The sequence below is a fragment of the Xiphophorus couchianus genome, chromosome 24 (genome assembly GCF_001444195.1).
Source record: "Xiphophorus couchianus chromosome 24, X_couchianus-1.0, whole genome shotgun sequence".
In the NCBI taxonomy this organism is placed as follows: Eukaryota; Metazoa; Chordata; class Actinopteri; order Cyprinodontiformes; family Poeciliidae; genus Xiphophorus; species Xiphophorus couchianus.
In genome coordinates, this window is record NC_040251.1 from 12,351,994 (window position 1) to 12,379,224 (window position 27,231).

The 27,231-nt window shown below is 38.7% G+C and overlaps 1 protein-coding gene and 1 long non-coding RNA gene across 3 annotated transcripts in view; one reads left to right on the plus strand and one right to left on the minus strand.

Moving 5' to 3' along the window:
• Window positions 1–26,546, plus strand: part of nol4la (nucleolar protein 4-like a) — a 40,019-nt gene extending 13,473 nt beyond the window's left edge. The window contains exons 2-11 of one of the 2 annotated variants that reach the window (XM_028011172.1): window positions 6,742–6,897; window positions 11,195–11,306; window positions 13,140–13,249; window positions 15,928–16,069; window positions 17,149–17,429; window positions 18,750–18,935; window positions 20,539–20,727; window positions 20,825–20,947; window positions 22,446–22,635; window positions 24,818–26,546. In XM_028011172.1, coding sequence (XP_027866973.1) covers window positions 6,742–6,897; window positions 11,195–11,306; window positions 13,140–13,249; window positions 15,928–16,069; window positions 17,149–17,429; window positions 18,750–18,935; window positions 20,539–20,727; window positions 20,825–20,947; window positions 22,446–22,635; window positions 24,818–25,053 — 1,725 coding nt within the window. In that variant the 3' untranslated portion in view covers window positions 25,054–26,546. The remainder of the gene's footprint in view (window positions 1–6,741; window positions 6,898–11,194; window positions 11,307–13,139; window positions 13,250–15,927; window positions 16,070–17,148; window positions 17,430–18,749; window positions 18,936–20,538; window positions 20,728–20,824; window positions 20,948–22,445; window positions 22,636–24,817) is intronic. The other variant, XM_028011173.1, reaches the window with a different exon arrangement.
• LOC114140883 (uncharacterized) lies at window positions 8,964–11,238 on the minus strand. Its single transcript, XR_003594716.1, has 2 exons — window positions 10,947–11,238; window positions 8,964–9,582 (listed from the first exon to the last, which is right to left on the minus strand). It is a non-coding gene; the product is annotated as an uncharacterized LOC114140883 (long non-coding RNA).
• Window positions 26,547–27,231: the final 685 nt, after the last annotated feature.

Here is a 27,231-nt window from a genome sequence, read left to right on the forward strand (position 1 = left end):
ACCGGTTCATGTCTGAACGTTTGCAGGTCAGAATAGTGACCTCACTGTTACCAACTCAGCGACTTTCTTGCTACTTTTATCAACTTTTCAGACAAAAAAAAATTGGCATCGGAATCAACAACAGTAATTGGCGATCGACCAGAAAACAGCAATGTTACCTATAAAAATCATATATGAGATATGACTTAAAGGAAGTTTGACTGCGTAATTTAAATGCTTTGAAGTTGGGCCTCTGTCTCTTTAAAAACTCCTTCTCTTTCTGAAACTCCGCCTTCAGGACGCCATCACAACATGGCTCCTTTATTAACCCTTTAACAGCGTTTTCACCAGCGTAGCACTGAGAAGTAGCTCCTGTAATGAGCACAGCAGACACAGTTCCACCAGGTGTTTGCTAATTGCTGCTGGCTAGTCTGAAGGAGTTAGGGAGTCATGAAGGAGGGTGGCCTTGAAACCGCAAGCTCTTAGGAGGAGCTGCGTCTCGAAGGCGGAGCTAGGTCCACCCAGGCGTTTTACATAACTGGTTGCCATGGAGATTAAAGGATTTCTCAAACATGCATGAAGAATCAAAGCAACACTCCAGGCATGTTTTTCATGATGGAGCAGCATTATAACATGATGTAAAGTTGATTTCACACAGCACTGCCCCTTTGTGTTAATTTATAAATGATACAAATATAAATGAATATAAATGATATAAATGAAATGATTTTTCCATCAATAACAGAGGTGGGGGTCCTGGGGCCTATAATGCACCTCGAAGTGTACAGTTGCGGCCCTGATGCTGCTCAGATGTTTCTCTCAACATCTGAGATATTTCAGCTTCTGGCCTGAAAACCTGCTGAGGTTTAGCTGAATGTTTGCCTTCGCTGCAGATTTGTGTTTATGTTTCAAATTTCTTTTTAAGGCAAAAAGAGAAGACTTCGTATGAAACCTTAGTTTCTTTTAAGCTCATATTGTATAAGCTTATTTAATTGAGTCATATTTCTTTATTGCTTGTTTTGTTGCTGTGTTTGTAATTTATTTCTTTGTTTTATCAAAAAAGCTCTCTAGTAAATGACATCTGTTGTTTAAATGAAGCAACCTGTATAAATGAAGGTCAAATGAAGATAGAGATAAAAACAAACAAGAGGCTCATTTATTCAGAAGGACATGAGAATTTTGATTTAAGTTATAAATATTTGTTTTTGAATTTTATTATTACTTCTTGTTTAAATTTCTTAAATTATTTTAATTGGTAGTTAGCTTTAGGTTTTTTGTATCATTTTAAAATATTATTTCAATTTTTTGTCTTTTCAACAAATGTTTAAAAGAAATTCATGAATTTAGTTACAAATTTTCTATTTATTTAATTCTGTTTTGACTTGTTTTCTAATTTTGAAATTTGTCATTGTAGTTTTAATAATTTCCATTTGCATTTCTTTTATCTTTTTTACTTTTTATAAAACTTTTTAAGAAGAAGAAAAGTTTTTTTTCAGTTTTTGAGATACTAATCAGCTGCTCCCAGTTGTAAAAACAATACGTTGTTACCATGGTTACACTTCATAACAACGTAAACACATTTTCATATTATGAGACAGATAATCTCTGAAATAAAATCAGGCTCATAATGTAATATTTGGTTGTTTCTCCACCATTAGCACAGCTGCAACTCGTACATGAGCATGACTGAGAGCGCTAAGACCCTCCCCCTGGCTCTGATTGGTTGTTTCTGACGGGGAGCATTTACAGACGGCTGTAGGACCTCAGGAAGGAGCTGGATTTTTTTTCACAAGTTATTGTGTCAGGACATAGTTACAATTTTAACATCTAAAAAACATATCTTTAGAAAAGTTACCTACTGCAGCTTTAACTTTGTTCTGTTTTAAAGTTCCAGTGTTATTGTATAATGTAGTTTCACCACCAAATCAATAGGTGGCAGTAGCTACACAGAATCACCGACCAAGGATGTGTAAAAAAATATATAAAAAGATTCTGCATCAAGTTGTCCTGGAGTGATGAAGCATTAACTTCTTAACTTATTTATCTAATTTCTTAATTTTGTTTAAGTTTTTCTCTTTTTCCTAATGTCTTTATCCTGGATTTCTACTCCCATTATTTTTCCCAATTTCCTAATTTGGTTTTATTTTGTTTTAATTTCTTGTGTTTTTTTCTAACATCTTTGACTTGGATTTCTAATGACCAGTTTTATTAATTTTTTGGTACATTTTTTATCAACTTGATGATGTCATTTCCTGTTTGAATACAACCGTACTTCCTTTATTGGTCATGGCTTTAGAGTGTTTTAAGGACAGGAGTTAGTAACAAAACAAACATCGACCATGATGAAGACCTAGTTTGGTCTTAACTCTTTGGTCAGTCTTGTTTTTGTTCCCACTGCCCTGTAAAATATATTTTTTAAATCACTGTAGGTTTTCCTTTGATTGTTGCTGGAACCAGCCTGAGTTGCATTTTATTTACTTCAAGAAAGTTGAGTCCATACCTCAATAAACATCTTATGTATTCATTCATTTTGGGTTTTCTCACAGTAAGCTGGATATATTATCATCTCTTACTCTTCAGCAGACAAAAGCAAGATACTCAGAGAATGATTTTTCCTGCAGGTTTATTAGAGAAAGTTGCAAAAGCGTTGCAGATGCTGGTCTCAATCTCTTGACTCCAAACCAGCAGGGTTGGTGTGTTGCGTATCGATTGAGGTCAGAGAAAATGCTCCCAGCTGAATATCCTGTGTGTATGTGGAATATTTGGTGGAGGGATGCAGCAGCAGCAGCAGCAGTGGGGATGTGGGTGCACCGCACACCCCACAGTCGTATGAGATTATCCAAATCCAGCGTGAATGGACCTGACACCATTGTCCCGAGCAGAAGCAGCAGCAGCTTCGGCGGCGGTGATGTCACAGGGGGAAAAAAGATGATGATACCACCAAGAGCGATAGATTACAGCTGTGATGAAGAGGCGGAGGGTCACTATTATTTCATTTATTATCATTACGTGGCGGTTCGTGCTGACAGGACGGAGGGGCGGGGATGGGATGGGGGGAGTACTACGGAGAGAGAGAGAGAGAGAGAGAGGGCCGGATTAAAAACAAACCCGCTCTGTGAGCTGGTTTTAGTTGCCATGGTAACGATCATTACCTCGCACTTGGGAGAGCAGGAGCAAGAAGGGAGAGAACAGGAGGAGAGGGGAGTTGGTGGAGGGGAAAGAAAGAGAAAACGACCGGGATGGGAGCTGCTGCGGGATGAAGGCTCGGGAGGTTAGCATGTTTGATGGGACAAGTTTTCAGAGTCACAACTTCCAACTTGGATCCAGAAAATGTCAGTTTTCATCTGAGATTTTGAGGGAAAAGAAGCACTTTACGAAGCTTAGCACCTGCTGGGACAGCCGCCCTATGCTTGGCCTATGCAAATCAACATGTGAGAGGGAAAGGTGTTTATGTGTATGGAGATCCCCGTTAGCATCAGCTTCTTCCTGGAGTCAACTTACACAAAAAACATTATTAGCAGAAAGAAATCTGTCTTCAAATAAAGTATAAAAGGTGACCAATTATGTTTCCTTGTACAGGTTATAATAGGTCTATGGGCGATACAAAAGATGAACAAAATTATTCTAAGATTTTAGTCTGTTTTGAGCTCCTTTCAGAATAAGTTGTTTTAGGGTCTCTTGTCACTTCAAATCCAAATAATCTGCTGCTGTTTGCCACGCACCCCCCAGACCCCCCAAACTCAACATTTACACTCACACATGAAAATGGCTGCAAACAGATACGCAATTATACAACTATACATCTTTGAAAAGCATAAGTAGAGCCTCCTGCACAACCAACAAGAATGCAACAAGTGGTTTTTGAATGGTAGGTCAACAACAAAAAAACATTTGTCTTTCTCAGCATCCATTGTAAAGCACATACAGTGGTAAAACCAGCTGACGAAAGGTGCTGGAGCTCCGCCTTGGTTGCTAGGTAACTGGTTGGGCTCTGCTGGGGTTGCTAGGTAATGGCGCAGTGGAGATTTTTGAAACTGCTACTTTTCCAGACACCAAAAAACATTAACGCAATGCCAAAAATCAGCTGGGTGGTTTGTAGAAGCGCTTAGACCTTTTTTAGACGCTGTTGAAATTCAAATGGAAGTAGAAAAATGAGCAAAATGTGAATTAAAATAACACAATTAATCTTCTAGAAGTTATAAAGACAGACAGGCTTTAGTTTGAGATAGGGAAATATGTTAAATTTCCCTGAAATAAAAAAAGTATACCTTCATTCACTCTCATGTAAAGCACAGACATTCATACATACACAAATATTAACGCCTTCTAATCCCACGTCCACTGGATTGGACATAATGTACATTTCTGAGTTTAAACCAATAAATTTCAACACTTCTTGTTACCGATTAGTTTCTTAGAACCAATAACACTGAAGTTTGAATCTTAATATAAGTAAACTTCAGCACAAGCATTGTACTGAAACTAGAGATTGAGAAGGAAGTGTTTACTTTCTATCAAAAACACAAATATCAGTAATAAAATTGCTCTTGGTGTAATTTTAAGTATTTCCAGTGATAGAATTTGAAGTCATTATTTTATCATTAAATTGCAGGATATTTTTCAAAGCTGAATGTCCAACCCAGTGGACATCAGGAGTTGGGATATACTAGCCAATGCCTAATTATTTAGTGTTTCCATGCAACGAAAAAAATAAATACATCCGAAAGCATTTTATAGCTTATTTGTGATTTCACAATTCATTTGGTTATTTCTATGTTTTTATTCACATAAACTCAAACTTTATTGGAAAAGCTTTATTTCAATGAAGGTGGTAAACATTTGTTGATAAAAATTTTTATTTTTTGCTCTGTACATAAAAATCTGTTCTGAATGGGTTAAACTAAATTATTTTCATAGTATATTGTCAGTTGTTTAGCATTAGTTTAATGCTTGTGGTAATGAGTTCCAGTCATCCATTGCTCTAAACATTGCTAGTTTAAGCTAGTTTTACATCTTAGCAGAGTGAAAGTCCAACGACGGGACCAAAGAGTTGTTTTAGAGGAAAAGATGCGGGATCGGAGGCGCTGAGAGCCCCATGTGGTGCTGCGGATGGAGTCTGTTGTCCTGGCGGTGTGTCACGTGACCTTCTGCCCGGCACACCTGCCCGGGAGAAATCAGTGGCAGTTTCTATGGCGACAGGGTCAGCAGTACGGGAGGCAGGATGGCAGCCAGAGGTGGTGGTAGGAGGGACTGCTGGTCTCGAGCCGTGTCAGTGGTGTTATTTTTAAACATGGCAGAGATGAGGGGATGGTTGCAGACCCAGCCGAGGATGAGACTCCTCCAGAGGATGGAAAGAAGAAGAAGAAGAAAAAAAATCTCAACTCGGCCGGAAGATGGACACTTTATTCTGTCTGCGTCCGCATGACCTATGACTCACGTGTCTTTAAGGTCACGTTCACACAGTTATCGATGATCAATTCAGATTTTTTTTGCGTAAATTGAATTTTTTATTCTGTATTTTTTTGCGTGGTCCTCCATAATACTAATAAAATCCGACCGCAATCAGACTTCCGTGTCGACTTATGTACCTAAAGCGCCCCGCATGCGCAGAAGAACGCTGACGTCACTCAGCAGCGCACTGTTTACGGAAGTAATACTGGATTCTGCCGTCTGTGGATCGATTTTGAAGTTTATTCAGCAGTATCATCACTAGGTCATAGCATCACGAATGAAGCCCAGGGAAAAAAAGCAGAATTTATTAAAAAGCAACGGTTTTTTGTGGAGTATTACCTTCAACATCTGTAGGAAAGTTTGCTGGTATGTGTAGTCGCAACCAGCAGCGGTTTGACTCTAATGCTCTTTAGTGACACGAACATATTTAATAAGTTCATAATTATAATTTTCAGCCATTGTTCACAACCAGATTTACGGTGTCTGAGTTTTCTGGTGCAGAATTGTGATGTATGTCAAAACAGTCGGATATGCATCCGACTTAGTACCACACATGAAGTAGCACAGATCGGATTTCTTTGGGGGGTGAAAATATCAGAATTGAGCCGTTCAAACTTCCATGACAAAGTCTGATATGGGTCACATACGGGCAAGAAACAAATTTGGTTCGGATTTGTATGCTGTGCAACATAACATCATAGAGCACACGTGTCAAACTCAAAGCCCGGGGGCCAAATGTGGCCCATTGTAGCTTTTTATGTGGCCCTGTAGACTGTAGACACCAAATTACATCAATTTCTCCAGTTTTTTGCCATTAAAATTTATGCAAAATCAATAGATCCCTGCATTTTTTCGTATTAGTCTATAAGTTTATTGCAAGTTTCTATACAAAGCGACCGCTAACTCCCACCGGTAGGTGGCAGTATTTCTTACTTTTGTGACACTTTAGCTTCAGCCTTACCTGATGCCAAGTTATAATTTGTGATCAATATAGAAAGTGACAAAAAGTCACATTTAATGTCATACATAAGTGCAAATATTTCTAATTTAGCAGAACAAAAACTGATTTTGATTGCAAAAAATCACAGAAACAATGTGAAAACATGTTCAATATTCAACTTTAAGAATGTGATGCAGAGACAGCGGTTCATTATTTTATCAGTTTTGTTAATGGGTTTTCTCAATACATTCTAGAACATTCATGATCTTGATATGACCCAAAATAAAAATGAGTTTCACATTCCTATCATGATTTACACCGACCACAGGCCTGACTACGAACTGAACTCTTGTTTTAATTCGCATTTTCAGTGTTCGGATGGCAATTCGGCCCAGGACAACCCCTCCCTGAAGCGGGTCGCCGTTGTCGAGGACTTCTTCGACATCATCTATGCCATGCACGTGGAGATGGGCGCCGACCCGGGCCGAGCACCAAAACACGCAGGGCAGAAGAAAACCTACAAAGCGGTGAGTTAAAACACCAGCATGGATCTAAAATCAACTGCACACACATTCTGCTTCCTTTTGTCCCGTCCGCGGTCTTCAGTATGAGTGGTTCGGTTTCTGCTGATGGAAAAACAGGACAGTAAGCACATCCTGCCCCAGTTGGCTGCAGGTGCACAATTCAAAACCACATTCAGCAAAAAATAAGAGGTTGTCCATGCACGAAAAATGTGCAATCTCCCAGCTTCGTCGATTTGCCTGACCTACAAGATTTACTGAAACAGTTGCCAACTATCTCTAAATGCAAACCCAGTTGGGACAGAAGGGAATTATATGAATTCACTGATGAAATTCAGGCCTGAAGCCTCTCTTTAAACACATTTGAAGATGTAAAATCCAGAGAAAAAGTGATAAAATTCAAAGATGAGTGAGAACTGCTTCGTTATAAAGTAAGTAAACAGTCGTGTGAAGATTAAACATTTTTGCCCCATACATCCTACACCTCACTTCCCTGACACGGCCCTCATTTTCACACAAGGAATTGAATTTAAAAAACACACAAGGACAGAATTATACTTACAGACTCAGACGTCATAGTCTCTATGTATAATTCTGGTGCTGAAACCATTAACTGTTGAAATAATCGTCAATAATCTTTAACGATTGATTAATCGTTAACTGGAGTATACAGGAAAAGGCCATTTGCTGGAAGAACAACAAAGTTAAGGCAGTAATTAGGCCAAAATTATACAAACATTTTGAATTTAAGATAAAAACAACCTTGTAAATATTTTTACCCATAGCTTCTCAAGTGGCATAGTTTTAGCTTCACCTGATTGATCTCTTAGTAAGCATTTTGTATTCATTTATTGAGGTATGGAGGCCTGTCCCAATAAACAACAAATCAGTTCATCACACGATAAATGAAAATAAGCTCAATAATTTCCATTTGCAAAATGTATTGCTTTTTTCTTTTCTCTCTTTCTACCAAAACTTGGATGATAAAACTCTTCAGTCTGGTGCTTTGGTCTCAAATAACCTTTTTTCTTGAAGGACAATTTTGCTTACAGAAACTTCCTAATTCCTTTTATATGTTGTCTCTGTTATTTTATTTATTTTGCATATTTAAAATCTTTTCCATTTCCAGTGTTAAATATTTATTAGAGTTTTAGGTTTATTGATTTTTCAGAATCTGCTCTTGCATTATTAAGGCATTCCTGTTATATTACTTGAAAATGATCTCAAAATAACAATATTAATTTATTACTGTGACATGCCTAAATATGTATACAGCTCTGGACAAAAATAAGAGCCCACTCCACTGAAAACCTCCTGGTTATTCCACCAAATGTTTATTTCTGTACTTCTCCTGAGTTAAAATATTAGTATTGTTGTTTCTAAATGAATATGAACTTGTTTTCTCTGCATTATTTGAAATCTGAAAGAACTGCATCTTTTTTGTTATTTCTCATTTTCTGCAAATAAAAATACAATTTCTGCTTGGAATTTCAGAGACATGTTGTCAGAAGTTCATAGAATAAAAGAACAATGTTCATTTTACTCAAACATATATCTATAAAAAGTAAAATCAGGGGAACTGATCATTTTAAGTGGTTTCTTAATTTTTTTCCAGAGCTGTATATATATCAGTATATATATATTTATCTTCTAAAGAATCCGGATCAACATTGGTTAGTCGATGTAACTTGATGATCAAATGTGGTTCAGGTCCTTTAAAACCAATTCAACAGCCCTTTAATTGAGCAGTCCTCTTGCTGTCCCCCTGGCTCTACCACCCTGAGTGGAGAGCCATATTAACCACATCAAAACCACCAATTAAAGATGAGCAACATCAACCTTTCGTCCTATTAAGCAGTTGCAGCAATCTTCTCCTCCATGTGGAGTTATACGTCTCCCGGTTATCTAATGCTCCTTGGTGATAGACGATGGTTGTAAAAGTTTGCAGGAAGACTACCAGTTAAAATATTATGAAGATGCAGACGCGACGGAGGCCATTTTTAATCCACCGTGGAACCGGCGGTGAACTATATGATATTTTTCACATTTAAAGCAGAGAATAAGACCAGCTCTGGGAGTATAATGTTTCATTTATAACATCAGGAGTTACCAGGGTAACAACCAGCAGAAAAACAAAGTACTTATGATGCTTTTTTTGTGCTACATAGTCCATATTTCTGGAACAAAGGCAGTCTGTTATCATGAAATCAGAGTTGTGGTCTTATGGTTGCATGTGTTGCCCTGACGGTGCAGCAGCAGATCTTTGTTTCCAGCCTCAGAGGTGCAGATGGGAGTATTGGGGTTGTTTAGGGTACCCCCTCCTCTCCTTCTACTCCACCAGGAATTAAAAAAAGAAAAAAAAATCTTCCTGCCCTGTAGAGAGGTCCTGTCACGTCTCATAGAGTGTACCCTTTTGAGGAGGCAGCATCTCTGGGGCAGGGCATAATATGGAGCTGTCACTGTGGCCTTCTGGGAGGTGCACGCTCCTCTGGGTGGCCTTTCCCTCCCCGCTGCCTCAAGGGGCCGTGAAGGGAGGGTGGGATGGTGGAGGCGGGCTGAACGGGACGGTGGGCACCCCCACCGCCTTCTCCATGGTCACGTGAAGGTCGCATTTTGCAGGAAAACGCCAGAGGGGGGTGACGCGGGGAGGGTGGCAAAGCAGCGGAAACAAAAACAGTGAAGGAGATGCACCTGAGGAAGATGGAGAAAACACAGGGTTTAAAAACCTTGAAAATGCTTGAATTTTAATTAGGTCTTTTCAAGGTTTGGAAAGTGCTTCATATTCACACTGCACATTTTTGCAATAAAGTGAAATCTAATGTTTGATTAAAAGCCTACATCTGGAAAACGTTCTCATATTTTTAATAAAAACTTTTCTCACTGTGTGACGTTTAATCAGACTTGTTTTAGGTCAGCTAGATTCACCATAATTATTTCTATTTGCTAAATGCCAGAAAACATAATTAATTTAATTATTAATTTTTAAAGATTATTATCACTTGTGGCCTTTATTTTGAAAGTAAGCCAACAAGTAAGGGAACAGAGAGAAGGAGGAAACGACATGGGCAAAGGTAGGAGGGGAACTCATCATGCCAGATCATCTTTTAGAATTTCTTTTGTAACTTTCTTTGTATATTGTAATTAAGCTTTTAATTTGAGCAGGAAGATCATTTGCCTTGATACAATTTGTTTGGATTGTTTCAATATAATGAATATTTACCACTCTTAATGGCTCAATGCAGTGGCGCCAAACGGCATGCCATATATAGGGGGCGCTGCGCAAGAGGGGCGCCAAAACAATTACTTAAAAATTATTTCTAGTCTGCACTTTCTGTATTTAACAGAAATATAGAACATTTCTGAGGTGTATATGAGCACATATAGACCTCAGAAAATACAAAGTTGCTCACCTTCTTAATGAATTATTGATTTCTGTAATTGAAATAAATGTTAAAAGTTAGACAACATAATAAAAATATGGAGAACATAACATTTTGTTAATTTTAGTTCACCTTATCTCTTTTGTAGAATGACAGCAGTATTTATGTCGGATATCAAAATCGGCCAACATTTTCATATTTACGCATCCCTAACAATTGCTTTAGTGTAGTTTAGAAAATTAACCGGTGATAATAATACTTTTTAAAAGTCAACTGGGCAAAAAATTACATAAAAATCTGTATTTTTATCATCAGTTAATGAAATCCTCCTGATATCAGGGAATGTGAAAAGTTGACGAGGACGTTTGTGTTATGCTAATAGCATTTAGCCTTCGTTGAAAACTGATTAGCGGAAGTGAGAGCGGTGTGCAACACACATAATTATCCGGTCGGAACACACGCAGGGTTGCCAGATTTTTGACAGTTTCCGACGTAAAACCCGCCCAACTAAAAAAAAAACAAAACAAACAAAAACCCCATCTCGAATCATTCGATAAGTCGTCACAGCTCTAATTCTGAATAAATAAATGACAGCCAATTGAAAGTGTCTGTCTTTAATACAGCTGGATTGTTTTTAAATCCAAAGTTTGGTGCTGAAAAGGTTTGAAAACTTACCGTGATAAGTGCTTCAGTTTTGCAGAGGTAAAAGTGTACAAACCCTGGCGGAAAGGATTCGGAACTGGGTCGTCGGATTGCTCCGGTTCCGGCCTGAAGGGAGGATTCCTCTCCGTGTCATGTTGAGATAACACCTAAATCTGAACCCAAACTTTCACACGAACATAAAATAAAATAAATAAAGAAAACCTCCTCCTTCACACAGTTGTAGTTCATCCGCAGTAACCCTCGCTTCTCCCCCGGCGCAGATAGCTGAGACCTATGCCTTCCTGCCCAGAGAGGCGGTGACTCGGTTCCTAATGAGCTGCGGAGAGTGCCAGAAGAGGATGCACATTAACCCCAGCACCGCGGAGTTCAAAGGTAAAAGCATCATTAAACACCGCTCCGTTTTTAACACCAATCACACAAGTTTCTTAACGCCGATTCTTTCACACAATGACGCATTTATTACTTAATTATGTGGCAATAAATCATACAACCAGACTTCTCTGATTTATAATCGTGTTTACTCTATTAGGGTGCCTTAGCAGCATGGAGTGTAAGTTCTTCATCATCCTGTCAGACATTAAAATGAGCTGAAATAATCTAATGTGTTTGAATAGTTTCTGAATGGAGTTCCCATTAAATAAAACATGCGTATATCCATCACTGACATGATGTAACAAAGACTCGAGAGGATTGGCTCGCTGGGATTGTCTGAACCGCTGAAACGTGATCGCAGAGTCCCTCTAGTGGCCCGAGTGGGAACTGCAGAAACCTGCCGCGCCATTGTTTCCTTCCAGGTGTGACAGGCTGACAACAGAGGGTTGAATTTCTGCCTAACAATTCAAACTCACCTTTAAAATGCTGCCTGAACTGTAGTAAAGAGACACTTAGCTTAGACTGTGTTTGCTGCTGAGCTGAGAGGAAAACCGGCCGAAGCAGGCGTCAAGGAAAAGTGTTTCTCTGGTGCGCAGCAGCTTCGTTCCTCTGTGGCTTTTTGTCTTTGCTCTTTTGTGAAATTTTAAGACATTTTCACAGGTAAGCAGGTCTGGACTGCAGGTTTATTTTTCTGTTTAGGAGTCGTTCTGCTGTGTGTCTCATGTGTGGAGTGGAGTTTTGTGTCGTCAGCCTGAGGAAAGCAAAGGTGTGTAGTATTTGAATAAAAAAAAATCCTTTTGGATCTTGTAATTGCATTTTTTCTGACTCCATTACATTTATTGATGAAGAATAAAAAAATCATGGTTTTTACCTTGTCCTCCTGTTAAAATTACATCAGAGAAATTACAGCAATTTGTTATTTAATCAGTTTTTTCTTTATCCAATAACCTTTAGAGCAAACTTTTGGTTGTGTTTTAAAGTGAAAGGCCTTCTGTTGTCCTGTTTTCGGTGGAAAATGCAAAATAGAGAAAGAAAAGGAGACAGCCTGGAAAAAGAAAAGCTTGTGTCCAGATGTGTGAGATCAGCAGAGATGTCAACAGCTCAATTTCGTGTCCATTAAGTATTCTCAAACAACATGAGTTTTTTCAACATTAGCATATTTTTATTAAGCAAATTTATTTTTGTAATTCCAGTTTGCTCAATTTTAAATGCGGCTTATTACGTATGAACAGGAGAGAATGAATAATAGCTGTGTAGAAGATGACCAGATGCTGCTGGTGCAGGTTGAAGGAAGTATAGTGAGGCCTTCTGCAAAAGCACACAATCTTACCAAATATTTTTTAGTCTAGTTTATAGTGCAGATAACTTAGTGCACCTGAAACAAGACAAAACTAAATTACAAGTAACTTTTTAGCAAGATATTGGAACCTGTTTTAAAATAATTCATTAATATTGATGAAAAACGTCTAGTTCCACTGGCAGATTATTTCACTTATAAGATGGGAAAAATGTTTTGTTATAGGAGAAATAATCTGCCAGTGGAACTGATAAACAGTCTAGTATGAAGATATGTCACTAAAATTTAACTCTACCTTGATATTAAATAATTATTTACTTAAAATAAGCTCATATCTTGCTGAAAAGTTACTTTGAAGTTAGTTTTGTCTTTATTAATAGAAACTAGAGCTTTTTTTTGCTTTTGCAGTTTGTTCTTAAAAGTTTTAAATTTTTTTCCAAAATGTTACTCAAGTAATTGTAACCACCCAACTCCGATAGAGTGATTTATCTCTGTATTCATGGAAGATGTGTGTTTTTGCTGCTTTTCTTTGTTAGAAAATGACCGACCCACCTCGCTGGTCCCCGACCTCATCGACTACAACATGCCTCTTACTGCCACCTACCTGAAGCAGATGAAACTGCAGTGCATGACAGCCACTGAGAGGGTGAGTGAATCTTCACATGCAGCAGCAAAATGTATATAAATAAAAGTCTTTAGGTTTATTTTCCGTTAAAGCTGAGGGAAGAGAAGACTCTCTGTGCAGCTGAATCAGAGACGATTCCTCTCTAACTTTGGGTTGAACGTTAAACGAGGGGAGCAGCCCTCCAGTTGGGAGGAGGAGCGATGTGTAGAGGATTTAGGGAAGCTTTTATGACAGTGACGTCACGTGTTTAAGACCCTCCCACGTGTCGCTGCTGTGACAGAAACACTCAAGAACTGCTCTCACTGAAGTGCAGGGAAGCAGCACTTGGTCATGATGGTGTAGGCCTCAGTCTCGAACAGTTAGGATTACACAGTCAGGATGAGCCGGACTGGGATCTGTGGGTGAGTACAGGGGAACCGATTCCCATCATTGAGTTTTAATGGGACAGGTTTTAAATAATTAAGCTTTCAGGGTGGGATGTCAGCATTTCAGGAGACCTGGAGGAATGTAGTTTAAAGCTCAGAATGCTGCAGCTTTTCTTTGGAAAAATCTCATCAATGCTTTTAAGATCTAGATGTGATGCAGAAAACTAATGTGAGAGTGAAATTTTGGAGAAATATTTTCATACTACATGGTTCATCATCGACTTCACGTGGAATATTTGTGATACATGTGCAAAGGATGCTGTAATCTTAACCTTTCCTAATGTATCAGTTGTCGATTCTTCCAAATCCTGGATATTAATGTTATGTTGAGTCGTTGTGATTAGAGACTCTCCTTAATCCTGCACGGCTCACTTGGTGCCTAATAGAGCCGTCAGTGAGCATTCCAGTCCGCCACAAACCCTCTCAGAGCGGGATGTACTCGTATTCCCAGGGGTCCGGGCCTATTTGTCTGCTCGTGTGAGGGGAATGAGACGGCAGCACGTATTTCTGCTCCCTTCCAGTCACACAGTCGTCGCTGCGCTGCCTGTGAGCGAGACGTCAGCTGACACAGAACGGAGTGAATGCGGGTCGTTTGTAAGCAAACCGGCCCATTCCCCACCCCGTGTTGAAGAAGCTTTTGTTTTTGGTTTTGTCATGTATTTTTGAAGGTCGGGTCAGATTTGGAGTTGTTTAGCTTGGGTTTCCAAAACCTTACCTCAGTGATGGACTCGTGTTTTTTGTTGTGGTACAACAAGCATCTTCAGGGTCCCTGCATAGTGGAGTTAAAAATAGCAATGCTCCAAGAAACATAGTTAACCCCAAGACTCCTGCAGACCCTCTTATGTTCTCCTAATCCTCCTGAAAGCCAAATATCAAATTTCTATTTTCTGGTCTTGAACGAGCTGAAATATTTTCTTACTATACTTGCCTGTATCAATCAATCGATCTTTTTTGTACAGCACAATTCAGCAACAAGATAGTTCAGAGGGCTTTAAATCGCACAAATACAAAACTAAAAAGCCATAAAAACACCATACAGTCACCAATTTGAGAAACTACCAACAAACATCACTATAAACATCAATACACATCAAATATGTTGATCAATGCTCCATTTATTATGTTTAAAATGGGATTCTGGAACAATTACTTAGTAAAACAAGGGAGTTTGAAGAAAAAAGTTGTAGTGCTCAAACGATTAATCAGAATATTCGTGATTAATCGATTATGGAAATAATTGCCAAATAATTTAGTAACTGATTAATTGTGAACTGAAGTATACAGACTATAACAAACACAGTTTTGCTGAAAGAACAGAGTAAAAAGTAAAAAAACCCACCATTCAATCACCAATTTGAGAAGCTAGTAGCAAACATTATTAATGCCATCATTATAAATATCAATACACATCAAATATGTTGATCAATGATCCATTTATTAATATTTATTATAAATTGGGATTCTAGAGCCATTATTAGTTTGGAAGTAATTAGTAAACAAGAAAGTATGTGGTAAAAAGTTATAGGGCTAAAACGATTAATCAGAATAATCGTGATTAATCAATTATGGAAATAATTGTCAACTAATTTAGTAACTTAATTAATTGTGAACTGAAGTATACAGACACTCAGAGCAGTATTTAAGCCACAAATAAAAAAATATATACATACATTTTGTATTTAAGATAAAAAATTAAAAAAAAACTTTTTCTGTAAACACCTTCTACTCAGAACTTCTCAAGTGATATAGTTTTAGATTTACCTGATTCAAATTCAGTATAAAAAATCTCCTATTCAGCACCTTTTGCTATCCAATTATTAACGGGTTAATAAAAAAACCCATCAACAGATCAGCCCTACGCTGTAAAAACGTTAAATCAAGCCATAATGCATCAGATTTTCACGTTGACTTTAGAATAATTTTTTTGCTGCTTTGCTACAAATGATCAAGCGTTCGCTAACGGAAGGATAGGCAGTAACATGTTTACTCTGTTATTTAAAAAGGCATTAAATTATTTGTTTATTTGCACATTTTTAATGTATTTCTAATGTATAAATGTGTTTATTAAATTAAATTATGTTCCAGAACTGGAAGAAAACCTGTTATAATCAGAGAAGCAATAGAATAAATCATATCCTGGTCTGTGCTGAAGTCCTAGTCAAAGTCCAGACCTGGTCTCCATTTAATCAAACTAAGCTTTGGCTACTTTTTGCAAAGAAGACTGGAAGTGAATATTTGGTTGTATTTCTGAGTTGCTTCCTGCTGCCTGATCAGGATGACAGTTCGGTGAGCAGCGAGGACATGAACAACGCTGAGCCCGTTTGGGTCGCAGCGGAGCAGCCAGCAGTGCCTGAACCGAGCCCACCCAACGGGGAGCGGGTCAGCAACCCGGCCGCCATTGTCAAAGAGGAGGATGGTAAGAGGACAGAGTGAAACATGTATTAAATCCAGTTTTAGATTCATTTATCAATATATTTTAAAATGACAGATGGAGAAAAAGGGAAAAGGAGGAAAAAATAAGGAGAGATAATAATAATAATAATAATAATAATAATAATAATAATACAGTAATAATACAGTAATAATAATGTTCGCTTTTTGAAGAATAGCAAATTCTAACTTATCAGCAAAATATAGCAGCTTGTTTTAAGTAAATAACATATTAATGTTGATGAAAACGGCAGATTATTTCACTTATGGGAAAAATGTGAAATAATCTGCTTGTGGAAGCAGTCATTTGTTTCCACAAGTATTAATGAATTATTGACGTAAACAAGCTGCTATATTGTGCTGAAAACTTATTTCTAAGTAAGTTTTGTTTTATTTTAGGTTTAGTAAAATACTTGCATTAGAAACTAAACCAAAATTATTTTGTTTTTGCAGAGCAGGTCTAACTTTTGAAATTTAAACGTCTTCCTAAGCGTTTTTGCTTTACCACTTTTGTTTTTTTATATCTTTGTTTATATCTCTTCTGCTGTAGAAATGATGTGAGCGGTACAGATTGTGCAGATTGGTTCTGTGCAGGAAACAGCTTGCCTGTTTCTAAATCCAGATAAATCCAGTGGGTGCTTGCTTCTAGGGTGGACCCTTGCTTCTAGTGTCCAAAGCTTTAAGAAGTGGGACAAAGGCCAGATTATAAACATATTCAGAATGGGGAGGATTGGTTTTCAGGATGATGGAAGGGATTCATTGGTAAAACAAGCATAAATAATGTGAAATACACTCACTTATCTTTCTTAAGAGCTATAATTCTCCTCATTTCACTCTTTGATATAAAATTCCCTCCTTCGACTTCAGCTTTTATTTATCCTGACAGCTGACCCTAATGCACACTTCCTTTACAAATCCAGAGTGCGCAGCATGAGGCAGGAAGTCCCTTCCCCCTGCAGTAACTCCCCCCTCCAAAGCTTTCTGTTGCAAACAAAGCTGAATTAATGCTAAAGGATGACAAAGCATTCGCACAGCTCATTGGTGCGTCTTCGCCCTCTCTGCCAGATGATGACTCCTCGGAGAGCGGCAGCGCCAACGGGCTGCCGGCCCTGACCTCGCCGGAGGCGCTGGCTGCGGGTGCGAACCCCCAAGATGGCGGGGCTTCCTACAGGGAGGTGGCAGAGAACGGGCTGAGCGCGCCGCTGGACTTCAGCACCACCTCGTCCTCGTCATCCTCCGAGGATCAGCAGCCGGTGAATCTGAGCGACAGACTGCTGCCGGCCGGGAGCTCGCCGCCGAACAGCTACGCAGCAGAACCCAACAAGAAGTTCCCCATCAAAACAGAGGTGAGGAGGAAACCGAGCTTCTCTCTGAGAGATCTCATTCTACGCTGGTAATTTATAACAACAGTAGTACTGAAACGATTAATCAACCTAAGTCAACTATTTAAATCAACCAGTTTAGTGATCGATTAATCGATAACATGCCCAAAGTATTCGATTAATCATTAACAGGTTAATCAATTACTGAATGATTCATCAAAATAAGTTGATTAATCGTTAACAGGTTAATCAGTTACTAAATGATTCATCAAAATAAGTTGATTAATCGTTAACAGACTTAAAAGTAATTGATTAATCATTAACAGACTCAAAACAGGCCATTTGCTGAAAGAACAATATTGTTAGGTGAGTAAACAAGCCAAAAATGTACAAAAATAAATAAATTTGGCATTAAAGATAAAAAGAAACCTGTTTTATCTGTAAATATGTTCTACTCAATACTTCTCAAGTTGCATAGTTTTAGTTTCAAGTGTTTCAAATCCTATTAAGCATCTTTTGGTATCTAATTATTATTTAGTTAATCCAAAATTAACCAGCAGATCAGCCCTGCACTGTTTTATGACGGCGTATTTGGGCTGTCGTAGATAGAACAAAAAGGAGGAGTACATTTTCACAAAAAAACTCAGACATTTTAAGATTAATCTCAGAAATTGTCTAGAAAAAACAAACAAGTAAATTTGGACTTTTCATGTATTTAGGGCTAGTTGATATGACTGAAAAACATATTATGATATAAGCCTTTCATATCAATCGATATTGATAACTATTGATTAGTTTTTGTTTTAAATATGTGAAATACTGCCAAACATTTGGTGTGACCTTTCATGTTTTATCCACAGTTTTCTCTCCAACCCGTTGTTTTTTACTTTTAAGTAGTTAAGAGGCAAAGTGGCAGAACTTTAAACTGCTGCTGGCCGGTTACGCAGCAGCTTGTTGCTAGGTAACCAAAGAATGAGTGAGTTGCTAGGTAACCAAAGAGCGAGTGAGTCAGTTAATTCCACCAATTTTGTTTAGCTAGTTGTTAGAGGTTGAGCGGCTAAAGACTTTCCTCTGCTTATATGTCCCAGAATGCCTTGCGGTTCTCGATCAGAGTTCAATAAAATTATTGAATATTTTATCAGACATATTATGTATTGATATTGACCATGTGTCTATCGAGATATAATAAATTATTTATTGTCCAGCCTTAAATGTATCATTATTTCATATTAAAGACTGAAATAAAAAATCTGCAAAATGTGCCAATTTTTTAATCCAGTTTATCGATTTACCGTAAGAATAATCAATAGTTTAATCAATAACATCATTCTGGTTTGTCTTCAGTCGCCTCCTTACAGCTCAGGGAGTTATGACTTGGTGAAAACAGAGCTGAGCAGGAGCGCTGAGGACTTGACCTCCAGTCGGGCGCAAATAATCGACGACGATGACGACGATCACGACGACCATGACGACAATGATAGGATCAATGACGCTGAGGGGATGGATCCTGAGAGACTCAAAGCCTTCAATGTGAGTATCCAGTCAAACTGATACTGCCAAACATGTCTGCCATATCAAGTGGGAAATCATGTAACTTCAGGAAACTAAGTTAAATCCATCCCCTTTAGGACTTTCTCCTAAATAACAGAACAAAATTGGGCTGTTGGTTCACTTTCGGAACCTGCTGGATCAGTACTGGAGTCCTGCTCCCACATTAGATTAGCTGATGGGGCAATCTTAGCAAAACAGCTGTGTTTCCAACCTAAGGTCACTCACATTGAAAACGTGTTGGTACTGGTTCAGTTATTGGATGTCTTTAGAGCAGTGGTGGGCAAACTTTCTGCTCTGCATTTTGTTAGTTACACTGGATTAACAGTTCTTGTTAACCGGCGTTGAGCTCCCTCAGGTGGTTGTTTTATGACATTGTTTTGGCTACCCCGAGAAAGAATCCAAATCTAAGATGGCCGAACATAATGCCGCGATGTTGAAGTGTTCAGAAGTTAAGCTGACATCAGCAATGAAGTATTCCTGGTTTTGTACAACATTTGTCCGTAATTAATAATTTTTTAAGGGACTTGGTATAAAGCAGCTTGTGTAGTTAAATAGTTTGATTTTAAAGTGTATTCTCACCAGCCTTGTTCAGTACACTTTAATCAAACTGTAGTCCATTTGTGTAGAAAGTCCGGTTCATTTCGGAGGTGTGAATGCATGATCAGACCAAAAAAGTGAACTCTGGTCCACCTGAAAACCTCTGTCTTGGTTCGGTAGAAGTGAACTTTGGCGCGGTGCGAATGCACAATGGGAATACCAACCAGACCAGAGATTGCTCCAAAAGTAGGACACCAACTGTAGCGCAGGGCATTCTGGGTAGATACAACCAAAACAAACTCTACAGTCTTTCACTAATTGGAGAAATAGTTATTGGTCCAAAGACAGAAGAGAAATCTCACAATCACTAAAATCTGATGCTACTCTTGCTTTGTTTACATTTTGTAAGAAGGAAGCTGTGCTCAGTGTCTTCTTCAGGGGTTTTCATGACGTTTCCTTCAGTAGTTCTTTGTACAGTGCCCCCACAGGCAAGGAGGGGAACAGGCTTTTCAAATATTTTGGTTCATCTGACACAATGCAGTGTGAAAGCAAATCACAGCAGCTGAAAATGCAACAAATGTTGCAACTTCAATCACCAGTTGATCTGAGTCTACATACTATCAGGTGTGAAGACACCCTTAGTGTTCATGTGTCCTGTAATAAAATGTGTTGTTACTTTGAGCTGGTATTATACGAAGATGAGAGAAATGCAACCCAAACTGTTCTGCTTGCTTTGTGTGATTTACTGTCTGATCCTGAACAAGCCTCAGAAAAACCAATATAATCGGAGAGTTGCAGAAATGCAAATGTGAGGGAAAAAGCAAACACCAGAGATTTTATCCACTGACTTTATTTCTACTCCTCCACCCCCTGCCTCTCCTCTTTCGCTCCCCATCATCCCCGCCTCCTCTTTTCTGCCTTTTGTTTCTCACCCATCATTCGACCTCGCTCCCCCTCTCTCCATTCTTTCTGCTCCACATCCCCTCTCTCTCTTTCTCTCTCTCTCTCTCCATTTCCCTTCCCCCTTGATCATGGCGTCTGTCAGATGTTTGTGCGTCTGTTTGTGGATGAGAATCTGGACCGCATGGTGCCCATCTCTAAGCAACCCAAGGAGAAGATCCAGGCCATCATCGAGTCCTGCAGCCGCCAGTTCCCAGAGTTCCAGGAGCGCTCCCGCAAGCGCATCCGCACCTACCTCAAATCCTGTCGCCGCATGAAAAAAGGCGGCTTCGAGGTAAAAAAAAAGAAAAAGAAAAAGAAAAAGAAAAGTTATCATCCCAGTTAAACTCCTTTATATAAAAAAGTATGAATAATGCTGCTAAACATGTCAGCAGATCCGTCCAACGCCCCCTCACCTCACCTCTGCCATGGCTGAGAACATCCTCGCTGCCGCCTGCGAGAGCGAAACCCGAAATGCTGCCAAGAGGATGCGGCTCGACGTCTACCAACCGACGGTAAACGTCTTGGCAGGCGGAGTGTCCTAATACACCCTGGAGGGATTTAGGAGACTGCACAACCATCAGTAACCAAAAACTGCACAAAACAAATGATGCACCGATGAGGCAAAACATTACGACCAATCACAAGTGAAGGAAACAGCATGGACGGCATCTTCACCATGGCTGTTGGGTTGAATACATTAGACAGGAAATTATTATTTCACTGCAAACTTACTTTTGGTGTAGTTTCTTAGTACACCTAATGTCAGACATAACTACCTTCCAAGTAACTTACCAGTAAAATATAAGAGCTTGTTTTTTTACTTTATGTTTATTGATTGTGTTTCATTTATCAATCACATACAGAACACAGAGCGGAACAACTGTCAACAAGAAGAAGTACTTACATTCTGACAAAGATGAACAGATACAGGATGAAAAACAGCATGCAAATTTACATCCCAGTCTTTGGGTTTTTGAGCAGCATTTAAAGATAAGAGCTTGTTTTAAGTCAATAATTCATTATCTTGAGGAAAATACTAGTTGCACTGGCAGATTTTTTCACTTATAACAATTTTTTCCCATCTTAGAAGTAAAATAATTGGCAACTTCTGCTGGAGGGCAAAAAGCTGCTATAACCAATGACTATCATTGGTTTTAGCTTTCCAGTTGTCAACATATCGCACTAAATCTTAAATGTTTGTGTGATACATAAAAGAAAAAGGGACGCAGTGCTTTGCTAGTAATTGTCAATTCAATGACAACTAGATAAAGTTTTAATTAAGAAAAAAAATAGTGTTGGAGAGGGAAGTAGCTCAGTTATGCTAGCTTGACTTTGGCAACCTGAGCATCTAGATGTGCTGCAGAACTTGGTGTGTTTCGGTTCAGTTAGAAAAAAGACGGCCAACACACCAACTCTCTAACAGATCAGATCAGTAGAACAGTTTATTTTAGTTTTGATTAGCTAATCTTCACCGCTGTGTTCAGATGATCACTTATCAATAATTTCAAAATAAACATCAAGGCTGAAAACATAAAACTGTAACAGACTGAATGTTCAGTTCTTTGTGTGGGAAATGTTTGCGTGTTTTTTGGTGTTTGTTCTTGATACATTAGTGGAGTTGTTGTCAGTCAGTTGCTATGACAACCAGTCTGTGTGTAGTGTAGCTGACATAGAGTGAAAAGTAGAATACAGGTTATTTAATGGTTTTCTGTGTTATTTTTCCCTTTACCCTTTATTAAATTAATAATACCAACAACTCCAGGTTTTATTTTGTTAACGGATTTGTTCTATAGCAACAGCGCAGCTATGGATGAAAATAAAAGAATAGTCGTTTTTCCCTCCAGCATTGTGCGCATGCACGAAATTTCCGCATGCAAACCAAAACACGAAACATGTCTATAATAGAGTCCAAGCATTGACAGGTCATTCTTTTTAACAGATGGTCGTAATAATATGCATAATCTCTGTACATTGTTCTACCCAAATTGAAAACAAGCGTATTTCTCCCAGGACGAGCCCGCCTCCGTTGACAAACCCATCACAAGGGATCCAGCTCCTGTGGCGCCGTCAGGGTTCACTATTGCCAGCGCAGCTTTTGCCCAAGACCAACTTTACACCAACGGAGGCCTCAACTACAACCTGCGGGGATACGGGACAGTCGGCAGCACCCAGCAGAGCTCCAGTGCTGCACAAACCAATGGTGAGTCCAGATCTATGAACAAACATGGCAGACTGAGAAGTAATTTTAATGCTTTTTAACGCCTGGTTCAATTAATTCAAAAGGACGTTAGAAAATCTGACCTCAGATGTTATCAACGTCCGTCTGTTAGTGTTTTTACAATTTTAAAACATTCTTGATGAGAAAGACAAACCTATATCGATAATCAGAGAGGAGGAAATGTTGAGTCACTGGTTGCCATGGTAACTCCTGACTTTTCTAGAGAGCTCTCGGTAGGACAGGCAAACGAGAACTTAAGCCTCAAATGAACAAGAGCTGTATGAAAACTGTAAGTCGTTCTGAAAAACCTGTGGAGTCAAGAGTTGTAGAGCTTTCTAATGGAGACATACGCAAATGTATATGTTCCTGCACCATTTTATACAGGAAATCTGAGAGATTTAAGACGCCATTTAATCCTAAATTGAAAGCTGCGAGCTGAAACAAGGGGAGTGAATTAGAGTTTGAGCGAACATACTCAACGCTCTGAGAAGATTCAACACAAAACCTTCAGTCCTACAGCAGCGGGTGACACACTGGGTAAAAAAAGACAAAAATCCCTTCAAATGGATGTAGAAATTGTTGTGGTGGAGATGAAACTACGAACACCTGGAAGTATTTTTTAAAAATGTTGTAGTTAAATGTGTGTAATGAGTGTGAGACATTATCACTATGTAAGTTGGACATCACATGGAAAAATCTTAAAAATAAAAAATGCAATAAACCATGACTGTAATTAAAAGTATATCAGAGATATGTATATAAATGTATATATGCATGTATATAAATTGAGAGATTAAAATCAGAATTGCGAGATAAAAGTTAGGATTATAAGAAAAAAAAAATAATTCTGAGATTAAAATAAAAATTGTGACTTCTTTCAGTTTCCCTAATCTTCTTCCTTATCCAGCAGTACTCTTATATTGGTACCTTTAATTACATACATACAAAATGTTCTTGCTATTTGAACATACATGGACTAGTATTCTTTGGGTCTGACTTGACTTTCTTTATCTCTAAATTTTTATCAAATTTTGTCCATAAAATCCATTGTTTTGTTAATATTCAGTTTCAGATTGGTGATAAATAAACTCTGTTTTCCTCTCTTAAACTTTGTACTTCAAACTTGCAATATGAAATAATAACCATAATAGTATATTTCCTAAATATTCAATATTTTCAGCCTAACTTTACTTTCATGTAGTTCCTATAGTATAAATCCCAGCATGTTCTAATATTTAATTAATATATTTTCAGGTCTTACAGCTTTCGTTGTCCACCTTCTGCTGTTTTCACTGCTCACACCGTTACTCACACTTCAACCACAGCCACAGTTTTAATGTTTAATCAGTTGTAAATGTTTCAACATGAAGATTTTACATAAAGCTATTAAAAAAACATGGGATGTGTCAAAGAGAACGTAGATAAATGCCAGAATGTCCCTCTGAGGCAATATTTTTAATTTTTAATCTGCCAATGATGTGCTCAGAAATCTACTTTATTTAAGATGTATGGAATAAATTGTGCAAAACGCTTTAGTTTTTATTCATAAGCAGAAGCAGTATTATTTTCCACTAAAGAAGTTGTGCATTATTACGTCATTTCCATTAAATCAGTGTAAAAAGGTCTTCAAACAATATTATCGCTTATCGCAATAATTTCTGAGACAATTAATCGTTCAGCAGAATTTGTTATCGTGACAGGCCTACTCATATCTGTCGACCTCAATAATTATTGATCAGTTTTTAGTTTCAAATATCTGAAATAATCCTGAGCTGGAGGTGTGACTGTTCCTGTTTTACCCACAGCTTTCACTCCACAGTGTTGGTTTTTATTTTTAAACAATTATGAGACAAAATGGCGGAACTTTAAACTGCTGCTGCGGCAGTTGCTCAGCAGAACGTTGCTAGGTAACCAAAGAGTGAGTTAGTTGCTAGGTAACGAAAGAGTGAGATAGTCAATTGGCGCCAATCAACTTTGTCAGAGATTCTGGATCAGAGTTCAGTGAATATTCTATGTATTGAATATTGGATACTCTATCAGATGTATTGATATTGATTACGTGTCGATCGTGATTTAAGTTATTATTGATTTATTGTCCAGCGCTAGGATAAAGACGTGCTTAGTTTAAGAAGTAAGCCGAGTGTTCAATCTGTTACCTCCGCAGGTCCCACAGATCTGAGCATGAAGTCCGTCGGCCCAAACTCCTCTTCATCCTCCTCCTCGTCCTCCTCCGCCTCCAACAGTCACGGTCAGGGCGGCGGCGGTGGCGGGGCGTCCGCCCAGCTCAGCCCTCCGGAGGTGACGGCGGTGAGGCAGCTAATCGCCGGGTACCGGGAGTCCGCGGCCTTCCTGCTCCGCTCGGCGGACGAGCTGGAGAACCTGATCCTGCAGCAGAACTGAGTCCAAACCAGACCGTGCCAACGCCCTCCCCCCCTCAGCCTGTCCTCCTCTGTCTCTCTCACATCCTGGCAGACTTTCACACACAAAGACACGATCCTACACGAGCGATACCGCAGTGCATCGTGGGTAACGTAGGCATGGAACCTCCACTTGTTCCCACACGGCTATGTTCTGAAACATATCACGGGCTGAAACACGACGATTTATGCATTTGGTTGACCTTAGTGCCCTGCTTTGTGTAGCCATCCCATCAACTTCATCACACCAGTGGAAACCTCCATTTGTCTCAGGAAGCGATGATCAGAAAAAAACAAAACAAAAAAAACGATGTGTACCGATGAGGTGTTGGATTAGTTTAACCCCAAAAACATCAAATTAGCGATCAGCACCGTTATTTCTGGTATTAAACCGGAAAACGTGTGCAGTGCAGGTTTAATCGGGTTTTATTCTGAATCTTTAACACCGTTTTAACCTCAACAGCTGCTGATTTTACAACATACGCCAAAAAAATACAATAAAAAATACAAGAACGAACGAAAGGATTAAACACAGTGACAAAAAAGAAGATCTGACAGATTTGCAAGAATGTCTTTAGCTAGGTTGATTTTATTTTCAGTAAATTTTTGTGTAAAACGCTCTATGGCAGGCTGTTAGTTGTCATGAGTGAAAAGGCAGAAAAATCTTAGGAAACGTGGGTCAGAAATCCATCCTGATGAATTAGAAAGTCATTGAATTAGTTATTTATTCCAGTATTTCAATTCAAAGTGAAACTTATGTCTTATTTAAAATGATACGTTAATGTTTCTGATAATTCTCAAACATGTAATTATTCCAGTTTTTCCTTCCACCCAACTTTCCATAAATGCATAACTACAGCGCTCCGTGAACATGTACTATTCAAATGTTCTGAGAAAGTGATTTCTTTATTACATATACTTATAATGAGTCCCTCCAGGATTTTATGGTGACCTTTTTGTGATTGTTGTGGCCAAAAATGACAGATTTCTCAAATTTAAACTTAACATGATCTTACAAAAACATTTAGATTGCAGCACATAACCTTCCCTAAAAAAATGGATTTTAACATAGTTAATATTTAAAGTGCAAACAGAACGTTCAAGTAGCTTTTTAATGGAAAGTTTGGTGAAAGAAAAAAGTTTGAGAGCATTCTTGAGATAAGAATATTGGATTTTGTGAATCCATCACATTGATAGATGCATCAAATATATATGGATGTGTAATTAATCTCTGAGTTTCACAATTTAAATTCAACTAGTGGAATAAATAAACTTTTCGCTGATGTTATTATTATTATTATTAACTGAGATGCACCTCTACTTGTCAGGGAGAAAAAGATTAATATAATATTTAGACTGTTTGGTTAGGAACCAGCGCTAGAGGGAAGTAAAAGAAAAAGGTGCAATATGGAGTTAATTTGATTTTAAAATGAAGGCGTTTCACCTCAGCCGTCTTTTGCTCCAACAGTCGAGTTTGTAAAAACAAGAGATATCTAATGCAGCATTGTAGCCAATTTCAATGTTGTTGTTCGTCGTCAATGCTGACCTCATGACTGAGGCGCCATCAGTCGTTCTTGTTGTGACAGAAAGGACCTGGCAGAAAACGAGACTCGATGTTGCACGTCTTGTTTTACTTTTGCGTGTTTTGAAGCGTTTTCTATAGATTTCTGTTTTTAAAAAGACACAGAGTGAAGCTTAGACGCGTCTGCTGCTGACAGGCGGCACACACTCCTCCTCCTCCTTCTCCTCCGCCTCCCTCCGTCTGCCCGTCTGTCCCGACGACCTCTGCGGCGTCCGCGCGTTCTTCATCGCGTCCTGACACACGCTATTCGACAAGAAGCAAGAGACAATCTGAAGAAGATGCGATCGCATCGCAGTTTACTCTCCCGGCTTTCTGCTACGGTGTGTGTTTGTACAGAGTGTCAGAGCACAGACGAACATCTCCTACTGGTGAGTCACTCAGCACAAAAACTGTTTGTCTGTGTGTGTGTGTGTGTGTGTGTGTGGGCGTGTGTGTGTGTGTGTGCGTTTTCCAGTTGTCTTAATGTTGTGCTGATTTTGTGTTTGCGGAGTGGAAGTGGAATGACCCAGTTTGTACAACCTGTGAAGATTTGATTCAGTCGGCTGAAACATTCCTAACAGAAGCTGCGTTTCCATTACA